The sequence below is a fragment of the Leptonychotes weddellii genome, chromosome 14 (assembly GCF_054177405.1).
Source record: "Leptonychotes weddellii isolate Sample4059 chromosome 14, ASM5417740v2, whole genome shotgun sequence".
NCBI lineage: Eukaryota > Metazoa > Chordata > Mammalia > Carnivora > Phocidae > Leptonychotes > Leptonychotes weddellii.
Window position 1 is genome coordinate 38523906 of NC_138382.1, and position 17644 is coordinate 38541549.

The 17644-nt window shown below is 44.2% G+C and overlaps 1 protein-coding gene across 4 annotated transcripts in view; it reads right to left on the bottom strand.

Annotated features, from left to right (window-relative positions):
- Positions 1–5251: 5251 nt before the first annotated feature.
- Positions 5252–17644, bottom strand: part of LOC102727854 (cyclin-dependent kinase inhibitor 2A) — a 28763-nt gene continuing 16370 nt past the window's right edge. For 3 of the 4 annotated variants that reach the window (XM_081803035.1, XM_081803034.1, XM_031041515.2), the window contains exons 2-3: positions 7667–7974; positions 5252–5474 (exon numbers count right to left, since the gene is read on the bottom strand). In XM_081803035.1, the coding sequence (XP_081659161.1) occupies positions 5453–5474; positions 7667–7971 (327 nt within the window). In that variant the 5' untranslated portion in view covers positions 7972–7974 and the 3' untranslated portion in view covers positions 5252–5452. Of the gene's footprint in view, positions 5475–7666; positions 7975–11479; positions 11648–17644 lie in introns of those variants that run through there. The other variant, XM_031041513.2, reaches the window with a different exon arrangement.

Below are 17644 nucleotides of genomic sequence, written 5' to 3' on the forward strand. Positions count from 1 at the left end.
GTATTATGTCCGCTATTTGATGAAAAGACAACTGAGAATTCAGAAAACTGTCGCAGGACAATTCACTCAAAAGAAAAGCTTGAGTAGGAAAAAAGGTGGCTTATAATAATGCAGTCATTTAAAAATATGTTTATTTGCTTATTTATTTGAGTGTTATTGCTTAAACCAGGTCTGTGAGACCTGAAAGGAGGTGCAAGAGCTGGGGAGCCAGCCCTTCCCACCCGGCCGCCTGGGGGTGCGCGGGGCCCAGGGAAGCTCACGGCCGCTTCAGGTCTCAGAGGCGTGGCCGCGTCCAGGACCGTTTCCCGGTTCTCAGTTTGCCGGAGCCAGGCTGCGCTCCAACCCAAGCTTTAAAACGCTGCAGTCCATCACTGCCTTTTCTATGTTTTATCTTTATTCCCTCCCACCTGCCCACTCTCCCCAGCCCTACATACCCCACGGCTTGTCGGTTCGGACATTTGGTCGGTTACCACGGGAAAGCCCCTGTCTCAGAGCTGAGCTGCGATCCTGCAGCCGCGCCTCGCTCTCTCTTCTTCTCCCTTTCTCGCACCCTCCTTTCTCCCTCTCTTCCTTTCTTAACCACGGAAAGTCGACCTCGCGTTTCTCAGGCGCACCTGTGCCACCCAGGTCCACCTGCGCGACCCAGGCCCAGTCCTGCGCTTCACTCCCAGGTCCCTCCGCGAAGGCGCGGGCGTGGGCGCGCGGGCGTGCGCGCGCTCGGCGTGCGGGGAGACGCGCACGTGGAGCCTCCGCGAGCTCCGGGCAGCGTCGGGCCTCGGAGGGAAGCGCCGCCTGGCCTGAGGCCCCGGGGCTTCCGAGCAGGCGCCAGTGCTGTTCCGGAGGCGCCCACGCCACAGCGGAGCCTGCTGGCCAAGGGTAGGAGAGTGACTCCGGGAGCGGGGGTGGTGCGCGCGCGCTCAGGAGAGTTGAGCAAAGAAGAGCGAGCTCCTACAAACCGGAGGAGCGGGAGGAGGAGGAGGGAAGGTGGAAAACATTTGAAGGGACATAGTTTGGTATCAGAGCTAGATATATTCAGAGAAATGGTGGGGGACAGATACCCAGATGGTGGGAAGGCCAGTAGTGGGGCACTGAATCCCCGTCAGGCGGGATGTATGGGGGAAGGAACTTGGTGCATCAGAGGCAGTTGGCCATTATACTCTAATAGAAAACAAAAAATAGAAGTGACATCAGTGCCAATAGCAGGGTTGGAAGCTCCACGAGCCCATCCCTAAACAGAAACACCAAAAAGATTAGCGTCAGAATTGACTTTGTGGGAACTCTGGAAAGTAGTCACAGGTTTACAGCAACCAAGTGAACTCTTGATCAAGAAAAAGATGACTTAGGGCACCTGGGTGGCTCAGTTGGTTGGGCGACTGCCTTCGGCTCAGGTCATGATCCTGGAGTCCCGGGATCGGGTCCCGCATTGGGCTCCCTGCTCAGCGGGGAGTCTGCTTCTCCCTCTGACCCTCCCCCCTCTCATGTACTCTCTCTCATTCTCGCTCTCTCAAATAAATAAATAAATCTAAAAAAAAAAAAAGAAAAAGATGACTTAAACACAGCATAATGGGGACATCACTAGCAACCTTAAGGGAATAAAAGGGATCGTAAGAGAAAACTATGAACAATGTATGCTAACAAACCTAAATAAAATAGACAAATTCCTCAGAAACATACAAACTAGCAAAACTGACTCAAGGAAAAAAAAAAAAAAAGGAATGTGAACAGACTTATAACAAGTAGAGATTAAATCAATCGTCAAAAACCTCCTGACAAAGAAAAGTCCAGGACCAGATGGCTTCACTAGTGACTTGTATCAAATGTTTAAAGAAAATTAACACCAGTCCTTCTCTAGCTCTCCTAAGAAATAGAATATTGAACACTTCCTAACTCATTTGATGGGGCCAACATTACCCTGATAAAAAACCGGGCAAAGACATTATAAGAAAAGAAAACTACAGACCAATACCCTTGTGAATATAGATGAAAAAAAAAATCCTCAACAAAGTCTTTGCAAACCAAACCCAACAGAATGTTAAAATAATTACACACCATTATCAAGTGAAATTTATCTCAGGAATGCAAGGGGTTTGACATATAAAAGTCAATCAGTGTAATATATTAATAGAATGAAGGAAAAAACATACCATCATGTCAATGCAGAAAAAGAATTTGAGAAAATCCAACACTCTTTCATGGTAAAAAAAAAAAAAAATCAAAGTAGGAATGAACAGAACTTCTTCAATCTGATTAAGGGCACTTTTGAAAAAACCATAGGCTAACATCATAATCGGTGGTGAAAGATAGAGATTTCCTGCTAATATCAGGCACAAGAAAAGAATGCCTACTTTTGTTTCTTCTATTCAAAGTTTTACAAGCAACATTGTCCTGAAAGTTTTAACCTGAGAAATTAGGCAAGAAAAAAAGAAATGAGACATCCATATTAGAAAGAAATAATAAAACTATCCTTCTCTGCAGATATCATGATCTTATATGTAGAAAATCCTAAAGAATCCACTAAAAAACAATTAGGGTTAATAAACAATTTTAGTGAAGCTGCAGGATAAAAGATCAACACTTCAAAATCAGTTGTATTTCTATACATTAACAATGAACAGTCCAAAAAAAAATAATAAGAAAACAATTCAGTTTTCAGTAGCATCAAACAGAATAAAATAGGAATAAATTTAACCAAATACATGCAATACTTGTGCACTGAAAATATGAAACATTGCTGGAATTAAAGACTAAATGAATGGAAAGACATCCTGTGTTCATGAATTGGAAGACTTAATATTGTCAAGGTGGCAGTAGGACCCAAAATGATCTACATATACAATGCAGTCCCCATGAAAATCCCAGTGGCCTTTTTTTTTTTTTTTGGTAGAAATGGGAAAGCTAATCCATAAATGCATATGGAACTGCAAGCGACCCCAGATAAAAGCTTAAAACAGATTAAAATAATTTTGGAAAAGAACAAAGTTGGAGTACTCACAGTTCTCATTTTCCAAAACATACTACAAAGCTACAGTAATCAAATAGTGTAGAACTGATGTAAAGACAGACATATATTTCATGGAATAGAACTGAGAGTCTAGAAATAAACCAGTACCTCTATAGTCAGTTGACAAGGATCCTAGATCATTCATTGGCAAAGAATAGCCTCTTTAACAAATGGTGCTAGGGCAATTGGATATCCACATGAAAAAAATGAAGTTAGAGTCCTACCTTATACAATAGGGAAAAACAAACTCAATCAAAATTAAAGTCTTTTGTGCATCAAAGGACACCATCAAGAAAGTGAAATGACAGCACATAGAATGAGAGAAAATATTTATAAATCATATGTTTGATAAAGGTCTAATATCCATAATATACAAAGAACTCTTACAACTTAACAACAAAAAGAAAAACAACTCAATTTAAAAACGGGCAAAGGACTTGAATAGACATTTCTCCTAAGAAAATACGTGAATGACCAATAAACACACGAAAAGATGCTCCACATCTGTAGTCATTAAGAAAATGCAAATCAAACCCACAATTAGATACTGCTTTATACCCACTAGGATAGCTTCTAAAAAAAAAAAAAAAAAAAAAACCCAGAAAATAACAAGTGTTATTGAGGATGTGGAGATATTGGAACCCTTGTATATTGTTGTGGGAATATTTATTGGTGCAGCTACTGTGGAAAAGTTTGACAGTTCCTCAAAAAGTTAAGCAGAGTACTATAATAGGCCCCAGCTATTCCACTCTTGTATGTTGTTGTGGGAATATTTAATAGGGCAGCTACTGTGGAAAACAGTTTGACAGTTCCTCAAAAAGTTAAGCAGAGTACTATTACATGACCCAGCCATTCCACTCCTAGGTATATACCCCAAAGAATTGAAAAGTATTCAAACAAATGCTTGTATACGAATATAGCCCTGGTCACAATACTTAAAAGGTGGAAACAACCCAAATATTCATTATGAGATGGAGTAAGTAATGGAATACTACTCAGCCATAAAAAGGAATGAAGTCCTGGTACATGCTACAACATGGATGAACAGCAAACACATTAAGCTAAATGAAAGAAGCCAGACACAAAAGGCAACATATTGTATGCTTCCACTTACATGAAATGTCCAGAATAGGTAAATCCATAGAGACAAAAGAAGATTAGTGGTGGCCAGGGCCTGGGGACAGGGAGGATTTAATGGGTATGCTTAATAGGTGTAGGGTCTCCTTTGGAGGTGATCGAAATGTTTTGGAACTAAATAAATGGTGATGGCTGCACAACATTGTGAGTTTATTAAATGCCAACAAATTGTACAGTTCAAAATTGTTAATTTTATGTTGTATGAATTGCACCTCAAAAAAAAGTCATGAAGGTATGGTACCCATACTGCAGAGGAGGCAGCATGGCCTGTGTGTGTCAGCTGAAGTTGGAGCCATGTTCCTCCCCCTGCTGTGGTAGAGAAGCTGGAGCTGCTTTTGGTTCAGGTGACGGTCAGTAGCTACTTCACAGCCCTCTGGAGCCACTGTGGGGGAGTTTCAGAAAGCTGGGTGGGGCGTAGTTGGGGGGCAGCTCTGTCAGGACCCCCCAGGCCGGCTCTGTGGTTGTGGACCACGCTCTGCTGGCTCTGTCACATGCTTGCTGCGAAGGTTAGAGCAAAATATCCTAAACCTTGAGAGGCTCAGCTCCTGCTGCCAGATACGTAATGGAAGGCCAAGTGTGAGTCTGTCAATCTGAGGTCTCCATGGAGTTTCTCTTCACCACTTTTTTACCCCATTTCATCCATCTGAACACCCAGGTCTTGACATTTTATCATCTGAAATCCAGAAGTCTTACAATCCATGCTGTGTACTCTTACTGTGGCATGCATTTATCTTTTGGAAAAAATACTACCTTCTAGTCAATGAAATTGGTGTTAAAATTTCTAGTCATGTGTTTGTGTGTTCATTAGTTGATGTCTTTCTCCTCCCTCCCCCTGGCAAGGTGCCATAATAGGTGCTCAATAAATGTTGACTGAACAAATGAGTAAACAAAAAACCACTTTTTTTTTTTTTAAGTGAACCCTGGCACTACCGCTTGATGGCCGTATGACACAGGAAAGGCCATGTAACCCATTTAAGTTTCATATCCTTAGTTCATTAAATGTCTGTAACAACAACAGCACCCTGGGGCCTGCGAGGCTGGAAAGAGGAAGTGCCCACATAGGCCTAAAGTTCCAGAAAACTCCAACCCAATAATAAAAAGGCAGAAACAGTGTTTTTTTTTGTTTTTTTTACCTTTTATAACAATGTATAAATGAAAATACAAATGGAAATCTAGGGGAAGGAGAAGCAGTCTACAGTGTTAAAAAGCGCTATTTGATAAATGGCAACTAAGAAGGCAGGCAAGTTGGGTGGAGTGGGGTAATTTACTTGTTGACTGAAGATCAAACCATTTTGAGGTGTCTTTAGATCTCAATCATTCTTTAAGTCCGGGCTGTCTGCAGAGGGCAGAAAGAAAAAACACATTAGAAACTAGAAATGAAGGGTGTGCGACCCATCCCTCCTTCCCCTCATAGTCTCCCACCCGGTATTCAGACACGTATGAGCAAGGTTCTCAGACGGCTTCGCTGGTGCCTTATCAATATCCCCACCCCTCAGCACAGGGTCTGTCCGTCAAGGCTGGACCCTGTCAGCAGCCCGACTCCCCAGCCCCGCAGATACCGCCTGCACTACGCGGCTGGCTGCTCGGGCTCGCCGAGCTCCAGGCCCGCCAGGCGAGGGCAGGGAGGGCGCGGCCATGCCGCCGGCGGGCTTGCGACAGGAAAGCCCGGGTATATAATGCGTGCTGAGGGCATGCCACACACAGCGTCAGGTTCTTCGCGTATCCGTAGGGGTCTCTTGCACCTGACGCAGAGCGACTTGGCGACACGCGTAAGCTGAGGGCACCTGAGGCGCCAGAGCGGCTGGGCAGTATAGGGACATTCGGTTCCAGTCCTGTCGTCTTTTTCCCCAGGCTCCCTCTCCCAAACCCGCTAATGGCTTTCTAAAGTTTCTCGAACAAAATCCACGTTTCGACCTAGTATCCTTTCTTTGACCGTCCTCTCGAGTGATCTCGCCGTGTGCGCGCTCCAGCCGGCCTTTCTGTCCTAGACCGCCACAGTCTTTGCACTTGTACGAAGTGTACAGAGTGCTTCTGCCTCCAGTAGCTAATCTCTTTTCATCAGTCAGGCTCTCTGACCACCCTAAAACCCCCTTCCCATTCAGACTTCACTCTTATCCTTCACATTGGTTTCACAAACTGACTGTCTGAAAATACGTTGTTTATTGCTTAAAGTCTGTTTCCCAGAATGTAAGCTCTATGAGGGCAGAACTCCTGTTTTGTCTCATTCACTTTTAAGTCCCATCTAAAGTGGAGCTGATTATGTAGGAGGATAAAGGGAAAGAAGGAGGGAGGGATGGAGGGGAGGAAGAAAGGAGTGGACGGACTTGTGTGCGTGGGTCAAATCTCGTAGTTTTGCTTATAAAGGGTTACTCTGTTTATTTGCTGGTTGCCGGACTCAGTCACCTAATCCTTCTCTTCAGCTCCTCCCGGTTCTTGCGCCGCGCAACCGGCCCTATGATTGGTCCCTCGCCCTGCGCTGTGTCCGGATGCGAACTTCAGTAGGTGGAGAGAGAGGGTGGGCAGGCTAAAGGAGATCTTCGAACTTGCCACGCCGAAGGCTCAAAACTCGCTGCATCTCTGGTCTAGGGCTCAGAGCAAGCCTCTCCCCTCTGTCCTCTCAGGCCCCATTAAATCCTAGAGGGTCTCGTGCCCCAATTCTGAGCCAAAATGGGATAGATCTTAGTATCTTCGAAGTTATGGTTTACCTGAAATATTCGTGTTAATTTCATATATATATATGGTTCTCCCTTCAGAAAAAATCAGTAAAGTTGGTACTTCAGGCAGGCAGGAGTGGAAGTGGAGAAAGGGGACCGCAAGAGAAGAAGGCTTTGTGGTTGTAGAAGGAGAAGGCAAGGATCACATGGCCATCTTCCCTCTCTCAGTGATCTCTCTCGCAGAGAAGAAAAAGCTTAAGAGAGGGTCTCTGTTTCTCAGAGAGTGTAGCAAATCCCTGGTGCAGACTGCCAGCGTTGGAGAGATCTCTCTCCCTTCGGCAGCTCTGGAAAACAACACCGCATAGAGCAGAGGGTCGAATTTTGTCAAAATTTGCAGTAGAGTTGGGGGTGACAGATTTCTTCCAGACGGTGCCACGTTCAAATGCTTTTGGAAATAGCAGGGTTGGTCCAGCTACCTATGTATGCTAATGCGCAAACTGAGGGTAGCTGAATGGATGCTGCTGCCAGCTAGTTTGGAGGAAGAGGGGCCACTAGACCTCTAGCCTCCGGAGTCGTCGCTGTTCCACAGTCTAGGGCTTGAGCTCTGGGGAGGGTGAGTGTTTGCGGGAATAGGAGTACGGTTTGTGGGATGGGCTTTAATGTGTGGAAATCCATCTAGGCTATTTCCTGTCCGCAGCCCGAGCGAGGCAGTGCGACTGGGAGAGTGGGGGTTGTCCTACAGGGTGGCAGTGCGAGAGCTGAGGCAAGACCCAAGACCCTGCTCCCCTGGAGCCAGCGTTCTCTTCTGAAAAAAAGGAGTGCACTGGGCTGCAGAAGCTCTCTTGAGTTTCAACTCTTAAATCTGCCCCCTCACCTGCCGGGACCTTCCGCAACTTCCATAAGGGCGTGGCTACCACCTTCGGTGCCCCCCGCGGCTGCGCGCAGGTACCCGGCGACAGCGCGGTGGCCCCGCTCCTCAGCCAGGTCCACGGGCAGGCGGCCCCAGGCATCGCGCACGTCCAGCCGCGCGCCGGCTCGGTGCAGCACCACGAGCGTGTCCAGGAAACCGTCCCGGGCCGCGTCGTGCACAGGTCGGGTGAGGGTGGTAGGGTCGGCGCAGTTGGGCTCCGCGCCGTGGCACAGCAGCAGCTCGGCCACGCGGGTGCTGCCCATCATCATGACCTGCCGGAGAGAGCAGAGTGGTCAGGGCAGGGACGGGTGGCAGGGGCAAGACTAAAGAAACTGTTTGTGAAGCCCCCACCCCGTGCAGATGCCGGTGCAAGCCACAAGTGTCTAGTTACTCTCTATTTGTTTTCAGTTACCAACTCCCTTAGCCAGTTCTCCTACTCATTTCATTTTTCTGTACACACTGAATTCCATTATATTCTCCAAACTTTTGCTGAGTTCCAGCCACACACAGAACACTGCCGGAGGCACAGACAATAGCAAAAGGGTGAGGGACAAAATGGCTTGAACTACAGCCTAACCTCCTGTATTTCCCCCCTCATTTTGATGCAAAATTATGTAAGGCCCAGAGATTTTGTATGGTTTTCTTCTGTATATCCAAGCCCAGGACGAGGTAATTGTTAAAAAGTGAAAATGAAAACAGCAAACCTTTAATTTTTGTAAAACTTTTATTCTACACTTAGCCTCCCAGAATGTTAAAATTCACTTTCTTTAAGTATAAAATGAGCTTTGTCTAACCAGCCCCTAAATTCCTTCTTGTGGTAAGCTAAATAATGCTCCCAAAGATGTCTACTACCTCACACTTAAAACCTGTGAATATAATACCTTACATGGGAGAAGAGATTTGGCAGATGTGATTAAATTAAGTATTTTGAGGGAGATTAACGGGAATTGTCAGGAGGAGTCCAATGTAATCACAGGTTTCCTTATAAGAAGGTTACAGAGGAAAGATCTAAGAATGGAGGTCAGAGAGAAGATGCAGGGGCCATGAGCCAAGGAATGCTGATGGCCATTAGAAGTTGGAAAAGACAGAGAAACAGATTCTCCTCTAAAACTTCCAAAAGAAAAGCAGCCCTGTGGACCCATTTTAGACTGTTGACCTCCAGAACTACAAGATAATAAATTTAGGTTGGTTTGAGACACGAAAGTTATGGTAATTTGTTACAGCAGAGATAGGAAACTAAGAAACTTCCCAAGTGGGCGCCTGGGTGGCTCAGTTGGTTAAGCGACTGCCTTCGGCTCAGGTCATGATCCTGGAGTCCCGGGATCGAGTCCCGCATGGGGCTCCCTGCTCAGTGGGGGGTCTGCTTCCCCCTCTGCCCTCTTCCCTCTTGTGCTCTCTGTCTCTCATTCTCTCTCTCAAATAAATAAATAAAATCTTAAAAACAAAAAAAAAAAAAAGAAACTTTCCAAGTTTACACTCTGAGAGTTCATTAAACAGGAGGTGCTCCCCTCATTTGGTTCATAAATCATCTTTGAAACAAAGTCATTACCAAAGAGGAATCTTTAAATAGTATCCACAATTACAGCAACCTTAAAATTTGAGTGTTGCATGGTGGATAGTGAAGACAGACAATTCTTTTTTAGGGTAACCATTGTGTGATTATATTAGCTAGACAACAGTGACTGTATAAAGAGAAATTCCTTATTTTTCATTTCATTCTGTATTGAAGATGAATTTTTTAATTTCTCAAAACCAAGGAAACATAATAAGTTATACTATAGTGGTTGATTCTTGTCTGGAGAAAGTGAAACTGATTTAATTTTCAAAAAGAGAGAGACAATATCAGTGAACCAAATTACAGCTACAAAAATAAAAACTATTTCAGTGGATTAGAACAATTCACTGTTTTAAAAGAAAAACTGGAAAAGCTCTCACACCTTTACTTAATTATGCAAGACTTCTAACAGATTATGGTGTCAATTTCTAGAACAAAGGGGCCACACCCAAGGATACCATAATCTTTTGGGAGCTCTACTGCAAGTGCCAGAGCTAGAAAACACATGTCTAAAACCTGTTCTTAGAAGAAGTCACCTTCCACATATATATATATATATATAAAATACAGGTGAAAATATAATAGATGAAACATTGTGTTTATCCAGTGAAGTACTTCATCATTTAACTGATTTTAAAGGTTTTCATTACATTTTGCAGTATTAAAGTATGGAAGGAAACCTAACATTTAAATATTTAAATCTAAATAGCAATCCAAAGGAAAAAGAAAAAATCAATTAAATGAATATTTGTAGAGTGCTTAAATCCATTCGATAAGACATTATCTTTAATTAAAATTTTCTATAAACTAGTTTTATATTAAACACAAGTTTGGTTAGGATTCTAAACCAAAATCATGCCCCTCTTTCTCTATGTTCTTATCTTCCCTATTAAAAAAAATTGTTAAATCTAATTATCCAACTTTCTTTTTTCTTTTTGTATTTAAACAAATAAAGCCTCTTCTAACATATTCCAGAACTTCAAGGTCAAACTCACAGTCTCCGAGCAAAATTTTAGAGAAATTAGGAATCATGCATGCATTCTTTTTAAAGGACTCATGCTTTTCTTCTACCATCACACAGCCTCTCTCCTCTCAAAATCTCTTCGCACTTCAAATCCCAAATAATCTCAAGTTTTAAGGCATTTTGGTTTTCTTTTTATATCTGTATTTTAAAGTGTATAAAATTTATCCTATGTAGCATAGTTTCAGGAAAGGAAGACTGACTTGTGAAATCTGTGAAATGGCAGGTACAATTACTTTCCTTTGTCTTGTTATGCTGGAATTTGTGCAGTAAGCTTTTGTTTCACATAGATTTTATTTTTCAGAATCAGAAATCACTGTGGACATTGGGACTAAAACTAGGGTGGTGACTGCCAGGAAGAAATCGTTTTTTTTAGCCTGGATTTAGGAAGTTAGTGAAGGCAAACAACAACCACAAATGCTGAACACCCCCCCACCCCCACCCCTACACACAACTGGAGTGAGGAGGGGAGAAACGACATTTTTGAACAGTGAGGAATTGAAAACTCTGTCCCAAATAAGTTAATCTATAGCAAGCAAGTTAAAAATAACAAAAATTATAAGAGATACCTTCAAAATGGTGACTAAATTGACGACATTATTTCAGGCAAGATCACACTAAAGTTTTTCTTCATATGCCTGTATTACCTAAATTCTTAGAACAAGCATATATTTTCTTTACTTGGTTAAAGTAAAAATAAACACAATATATAGTTGCTTCTGAATAATTTCAACTGATATTTATTCAAATTACACAGCAGAAGGTTTCCACTGCAATCCCCCTCCGCCCCCCCCCCAGAAGAGAAGATGATCAGCTCCCTTCGGGGATCTGAGTTCCGGGCTAGTGGACCCAACAAACCTTCCATTTCTTTAAAATCTTGCTTTTTACCGCAAACTTTCGCAACCGTGTATCAGATAAAGAACATACCTCGAACTGTATGAACACGAATAGGTTCACCCCCCCCATCTCCACACCACTCTAAGGATCTGCACCCCACGTGCCTCCTCATTCCTCGTGGCTTCCTAAGCCCCCAGGACGTGGACACGGGGAGGTCTCGGTTCCAAACTCCACCTGAGAACTCGCCAAGAAGTCTCCCCTTTACCGAGAATCGAAACGCTGGCCTGGTTCCGACTCCCTTACAAAGCTTGTGCTCCAAAGTCGCCCGCCACCCCCTCCTCCCGCGGCAGGCCGGCTCACCCACCTGAATCGGGCTCCGACCTTGGCGGTTCCGCGCGTTGGGCGGCACCCCAGCCGCGAGCAGCGCCCGCACCTCGTCGGCCCGGCCCTGGGCGGCTGCGGTGGCCAGCCTGTCTGCGGAGGGCTCCATGCTGCTCCCCAGCGCTTGCCCCCTGGCTCCCTCCCTCCCTCCGCCGAGGTCGGGCGCCAGTGGCCCGCCCCAGCCTCTCGTGACCAGCCCGCCCCTCCTCTCTCCTCCTCCGGGGACGGCGGAAGCCACCCCCCGACTCTGCCCCTCGACTCCTCCTGCAGGAGTCTTTCCATCCAGGAGAGCGCCGTTCTGCTGTCTTCCCAAGGAGGCGCCCTTCGCTCTGAACTCGCTGTGAACGTGACACCCCCTGAAGTCGCCCCACGCGGGGCCTCTGCTGTCACGGTTCCGCGGCTCGCCCGGGGGGCTGGCGCGGGGTGTCTGACGAAGCCGTGGCAGGGAGGGAGCCCTGAGCCCCTCCGCAGCCGCCGCTCCCCCCTCCCTCCGCCCTCCTCCCGGCGCTGCGCTCCCCCCCGCCCCCAACGGAGACGCTCGCGGTCTCAGAGCGAGTTCGCTCGGTTGAAGCGACTTTGCTCTCCTGTTTCCTGCCTCTCCGGTACAACCCCTCGCATTTGAAAGCCGCACAGGATTCCTAACCGCCAATTTCGAACCAGGGTGTTTGATGTCGTAGGCAAAGTATTGCTTCCTCTTTTAATCAGAAGAAACAGCTAACTCTTCCTCGCAGTCAGAGCCCTGACGAGGATCGGTGTCACCGGTGCCACTACGAGGTTTCCCTACTTTTAGATAACTCTCCCCCTTCCACCATTCAACACCTGGGTTCGCGTGCTGGGTCCACCATGCCGGAAATCCTTGCTCAAACATTAATTTTGGAGAGTCTGCCCACCCGCCAGCAGCCTGTCCACACACACACACACACACCCACACCCACCCACACACACACACCCACCCCACCTGTAAAATGGATGACGAGGGCGAAGGTTTCCCAAACTTGTGCAATGCCTGGTACTAGTGCTCTGGTAAGGGCTGGCTCCGAGAAGATGAGGTCTATTTAACAGGGATGATGGAGATTTCTGCCAACAAGCAGATTGGAAACTGGCGAGAGAGTCATTGGGCTGATAGACTTTGCTCTTAATAAATAATTACTCCTAGGGGTGCCTGGGTGGCTCAGGTCATGATCCCGGCGTCATGGGATCGAGTCCCTCATCGGGCTCCCTGCTCCACGGGAGGCCTGCTTCTCCCTCTCCCACTCCCCCTGCTTGTGTTCCCTCTCTCGCTGTGTCTCTCTCTGTCAAATAAATAAAATCTTTAAAAAAATAAATAATTACTCCTAGACCAGAAAAAAAGTGCTCAGAGCTCTAGAAACAGAGTTGCTTAGTGATTCAGAGTCTATCACATTCACAGCGAGTTCAGAGTGAAGGGCGCCTCCTCGGGAAGACAGCAGAACAGCGCTCTCCTGGATGGAGAGACTCCTGCTCCTCTCCCGTCCCCCACATCTCTTCTTCCTACTGGAAAAGCCTCACAATTATCTTAGTTATAAAATGGGAGGCTAAGAGTGGTCCCTACTTCATAGGGTTGTTGTGAGTTTTAAATGAATTGATGAACATAAGTTCATTTAGAACAGCGTGGCTCATCTTAAGCTAATACCTTTGCTCTTAAATTTTCTATTTTGAGGATTCTCTTACAATCTTGCTGTGAGTCACAGAGAATAAAAGGCTTTGGATAGAATTATGAATATTATATGAAAGGGAAGGCCAAGAAGACCTTAATCACTGAAAAGATAAAGGACACCCTCCACCACCCTCATATTTAATGAAAAGTTAAACAGAACTAAGAGTATAACAAGCAAAAGAAAATCCAGCATGGTTCTAATTTTACCTGTGGTTATTACTTTTTTCCTGTGGCTAATATATTTTAAAATATGTATTATTTTCAAAAAATGGATCGCTCAGGCTTTGCTAATGCCTTAATAGCACATGCTTCATCTGCCTACTAGATAACACAGCTCTACTCAAAAGTTACATTTCAATCCCTAGTTGACTTCTCTTCAAGCCCCCAAAATACTTTCAGTTGCTGTTAGTTCAGGGAAAACATGTAGTTTAAAATGATGCCATTTGGGGCACCTGGGTGGCTCAGTCAGTTAAGTGTCTGCCTTCAGCTCAGGTCATGATCCCAGGCTCCTGGGATCCCAAGTCCAGTCCAGTTGGGATCCCTGCTCAGCAAGGAGTCTGCCTGTTCAGTGGGGAGTCTGCCTCTCCCTCTGCCCCTCACCCTGCTCACTCATGCTCTCTCTCTTTCAAATAAATAAATAAAATCTTAAAAAAAATAAAATGATGCCAGTTAAGGGCATATAGAGCATGTGAGTGTTGATCTCTGGGTCATGAGTTTGAGCCCCACATTGGGCTTAGAGATTACTTAAAATTTAAAAAAAAAAAACCTAAAATGATGCCAGTTAAAACTCTTATGGGATGTAAAATCTGTTCTAAAAAATGAATTGCTGTGCTTTCTATATTTTCTTCCAGGCACCTCTCTATTATCTGGGCAACAATGGTGTGGAAAATTCAAACTGTGGTTGAGAACATAAAATTCTTTAATGTAGGTATGGTATGATAGGGAAGGGGAAAATAGTGGTTGTGGTATTGGGAAGGAGGGAACAGAGTTTCTTTATAATGTGTCTTGGTTTTAGACCAGTATCAAAATTAGCTTCCATCACTAAAATAATGGCTCTTAATCTTGGAGCAGGGGGAGTAGGGCTTTGATAATCTGTTGAAAGCTGTAGACCCTCTCCCCCAAAAATAAAGTATGTGATAATTTTTTAAACTAATGTGCTCATTTGCATATGTATTTTTAAAAAAGGTTTATATATTTATTTTAGAGAGAAAGAGCTCACTCCCGCACAGGTAAGCGAGGGGTGGGGAGGAGCACAGGGAGAGGGAGAGAGAGAGAATCTCAAGCAGACTCCTTGCTGAGCTGGGGCGGGGGGGGGGGTTGATCTCATGACCCTGAGATCATGATTTGAGCTGAAATCAAGAGTCAGATGCTTAACTGACTGAGCCACCCAGGCACCCCTATTTGCACATGTATTTCTGAATATAACTTTTAGGGAATTCAGAAATTCTTCTAAAACCAACTACGGATTCCTACTCAAGAGCTCTTTAAACTCTTATGCAATATATTGGACTACTGTTGAAGGAAATGCGTGAGGGAACCATATAAAAACCACCTCTGGATGAATTATATACAGACGTGGAGGTTGACTTTTTCTAAGAACAGGTTTTAGACAGGTATATCCTAGCTCTGGCACTTTTGTAGTAGAGCTCCTAAAAGATTATGGCATCCTTGGGTGTGGCCCCTCAGGTCTAGAAATTGATCCCATACTCTATTAGAAATCTTGTGTAAATAAGTAGTTAATAATAGTGTAAAACTTTCCTAGTTTTTCTTTCAAAGAAGCTACCATACTCCCAATTTACTCTTCTATATCAGATCAGACCTGAGGGCCAGTACCAAGAAGAAATAGAATATAAAGCCCAGGATCCTGGTGCTGGTTATTCTAGCCTCAGATTGCCCATGTGTAAAATGGAATCGTAATATATTTCTCAGGTTGATTAAATAAGATGATGAAGCCAAAGAGCTTTCTGAATCCTGAACTTTGTTACATATTGTTATTATCATTCCCCAACTTAATTTTCTTCTTCCTTGAGAATGTCATGGCCTTATTTAGGTTTGTTCTGCCTTGGCAGTTTTGAAAATCTATGCTATGAAATTTAAACTTGTTTCAATTTTGATCCATTTTTTAAGGAAAAGACTAACACTCCTTCATTCATTCGACAAATTCAGAGGCTAAGGGTGGAACATGGTGGTGGTGGGGTGTTAAACATGTGGGTTCTAGAGTAAGACTGCCTGAGTTCAAAGCTGTACTTTTCACTTAATGCTCTATAACTTTGAACAAAGTTACTTACTGCATCTAGGTTTGTTTTCCCATCTGTATACGTGAGATAATAATAGTACTTGCCTCAAAGAGTTGTTGTAGGTGTTAAACTGGCATTACATGTAATGTGTGTTGAAGAGCAAATGGAAGCAGAGGATGACACAAGAAAATAAAAAGGGAACCAAACCTCTGATGGCTCCAGCAGAGGCTGCACAGATGCTGAAAACTGACCTGAGCCTTGGAGAGAGGTGTAGGAGTATAAAGACATAAAAGGAGGAGAAAGATGTTCCAAGCAGAGGTGAGAGCAGGTGAAAAGGCATAGAAGTTTGGGACCACTGAAAATCATTCACTGGGATGTATGGTAATAAGCTGGAGAAATAAACTCCTGGAAAAGAGCCTTCAGAGGAGCCTGGGAAGGGCTGCTCAGATGGTCAGAAGGAAAAGCAGGCGTGTATGGGATGGCAAGGAAGTGGGGACACTATGTGGACTATTTTTTCCCAGCTTAGCTGTGCTGGTTCACAGCAATGTCGGGTGATGGGAGGTAGAGGGAAGGGTGGAGGAGGCCTGAGCACACACAAGGAAAGGTCCCAGGCCAAGAGAAGGAAGCTAGAAGAGAAAAAAAGGGAAGTTGAGGACCCAGGCAAGGTAAGGTATTTCTAGGACCTGAGGTCCCTAAAAAGTCAGGAAAAAATGGAATACAAGGCACAGAGAGTGGTTATAAATTTGGATGCAGGAGATATAGCTAGATTTGAGAAAGGAGAAAAGGTCAGGGCAGGGAGGAAGTTAAAGCACTTCCTCTCATGAAGGAAGAGGCTGGCTTGTTTGCAGTGAGGATAAGATGGTGGGTTAGGAAGTGAGAGTGAATGGCACGTCTGATAAAGGGCTAGTATCCAAAATATATAAAGAACTTACCAAACTCAATACCCAAAAAACAAATAATCCACTTAAAAAATGGGCAGAAGACACGAATAGACCTTTCTCCAAAGAAGACATCCAGATGGCCAACAGACACATGAAAAGATGCTCAACATCACTCATCATCAGGGAAATGCAAATCAAAACAACAATGAGATATCATTTCACACCTGTCAGAATGGCTAAAAATTTTTTTAAAGATTTTATTTATTTATTTGACAGAGAAAAAGGGAGCAGCAGAGGAAGAGAGAGAAGCAGACTCCCTGCTGAGCAGGGAGCCGGATGCAGGGCTCAATCCCAGGACCGCAGGATCGTGACCTGAGCTGAAAGCAGACGCTTAACTGACTGAGCCACCCAGACACCCCAGAATGGCTAAAATTAAACAAGAAACAACATGTGTTGGTGAGGATGTGGAGAAAGGGGAACCCTCTCACACTTGGTGGGAATGCAAACTGGTGCAGCCACTCTGGAAAACAGTATGGAGGTTCCTCAAAAAGTTAAAAATAGAACTACCCTGGGGCGCCTGGGTGGTTCAGTTGGTTAAATGTCAGACTCTTGATTTCAGCTCAGGTCATGATCTCAGTGTTGTGAGATTGAGCCCTGCATGGGGCTCCAGAGTCTCCTTTGAGATTCTCTCTCTCCCTCTGCCTCTGCCCCTCCCCACCTCTCTTAAAAAAAAAAAGAAGAAGAAGAAAAAGAAGGAAAGGAAGGAAGGAAGGAAGGAAGGAAGGAAGGAAGGAAGAAAGAAAGAAAGAAAGAAAGAAAGAAAGAAAGAAAGAAAGAAAGAAAGAAAGAAAGAGAAAGAAAGAAAGAAAGAAAGAAAGAAAGAAAGAAAGAAAGAAAAAGAAAGAAAGAAAGAAAAAAAAGAATTACCTTATGATCCAGCAATCGTACTACTAGGTATTTACCCAAATAACACAAAAATACTAATTCGAAGAGATACATGCACCCTCATGTTTACAGCAGTATTATCTAGAATAGCCAATTATGGAAAGAGCCCAAATGTCCAGCAACTGATGAATGGATAAAAAAGATGTGGTATACATACACACACACACACACACACACACACAGACACATACACAGGAATATTACTCAGCCGTCAAAAAGAATGAAATCTTGCCATTTGTAATGAGGTGGATGGAATTTGAGAGTATAATGCTAAGGGAAATAAGTTGGTCAGAGAAAGACAAATACCATATGATTTCACTCATATGTGGAATTTAAGAAACAAAACAAATGATCATAGGGGAAATAAAGGAGAGTCAAACCAAGAAACAGACTCTTAACTATAGAGAACA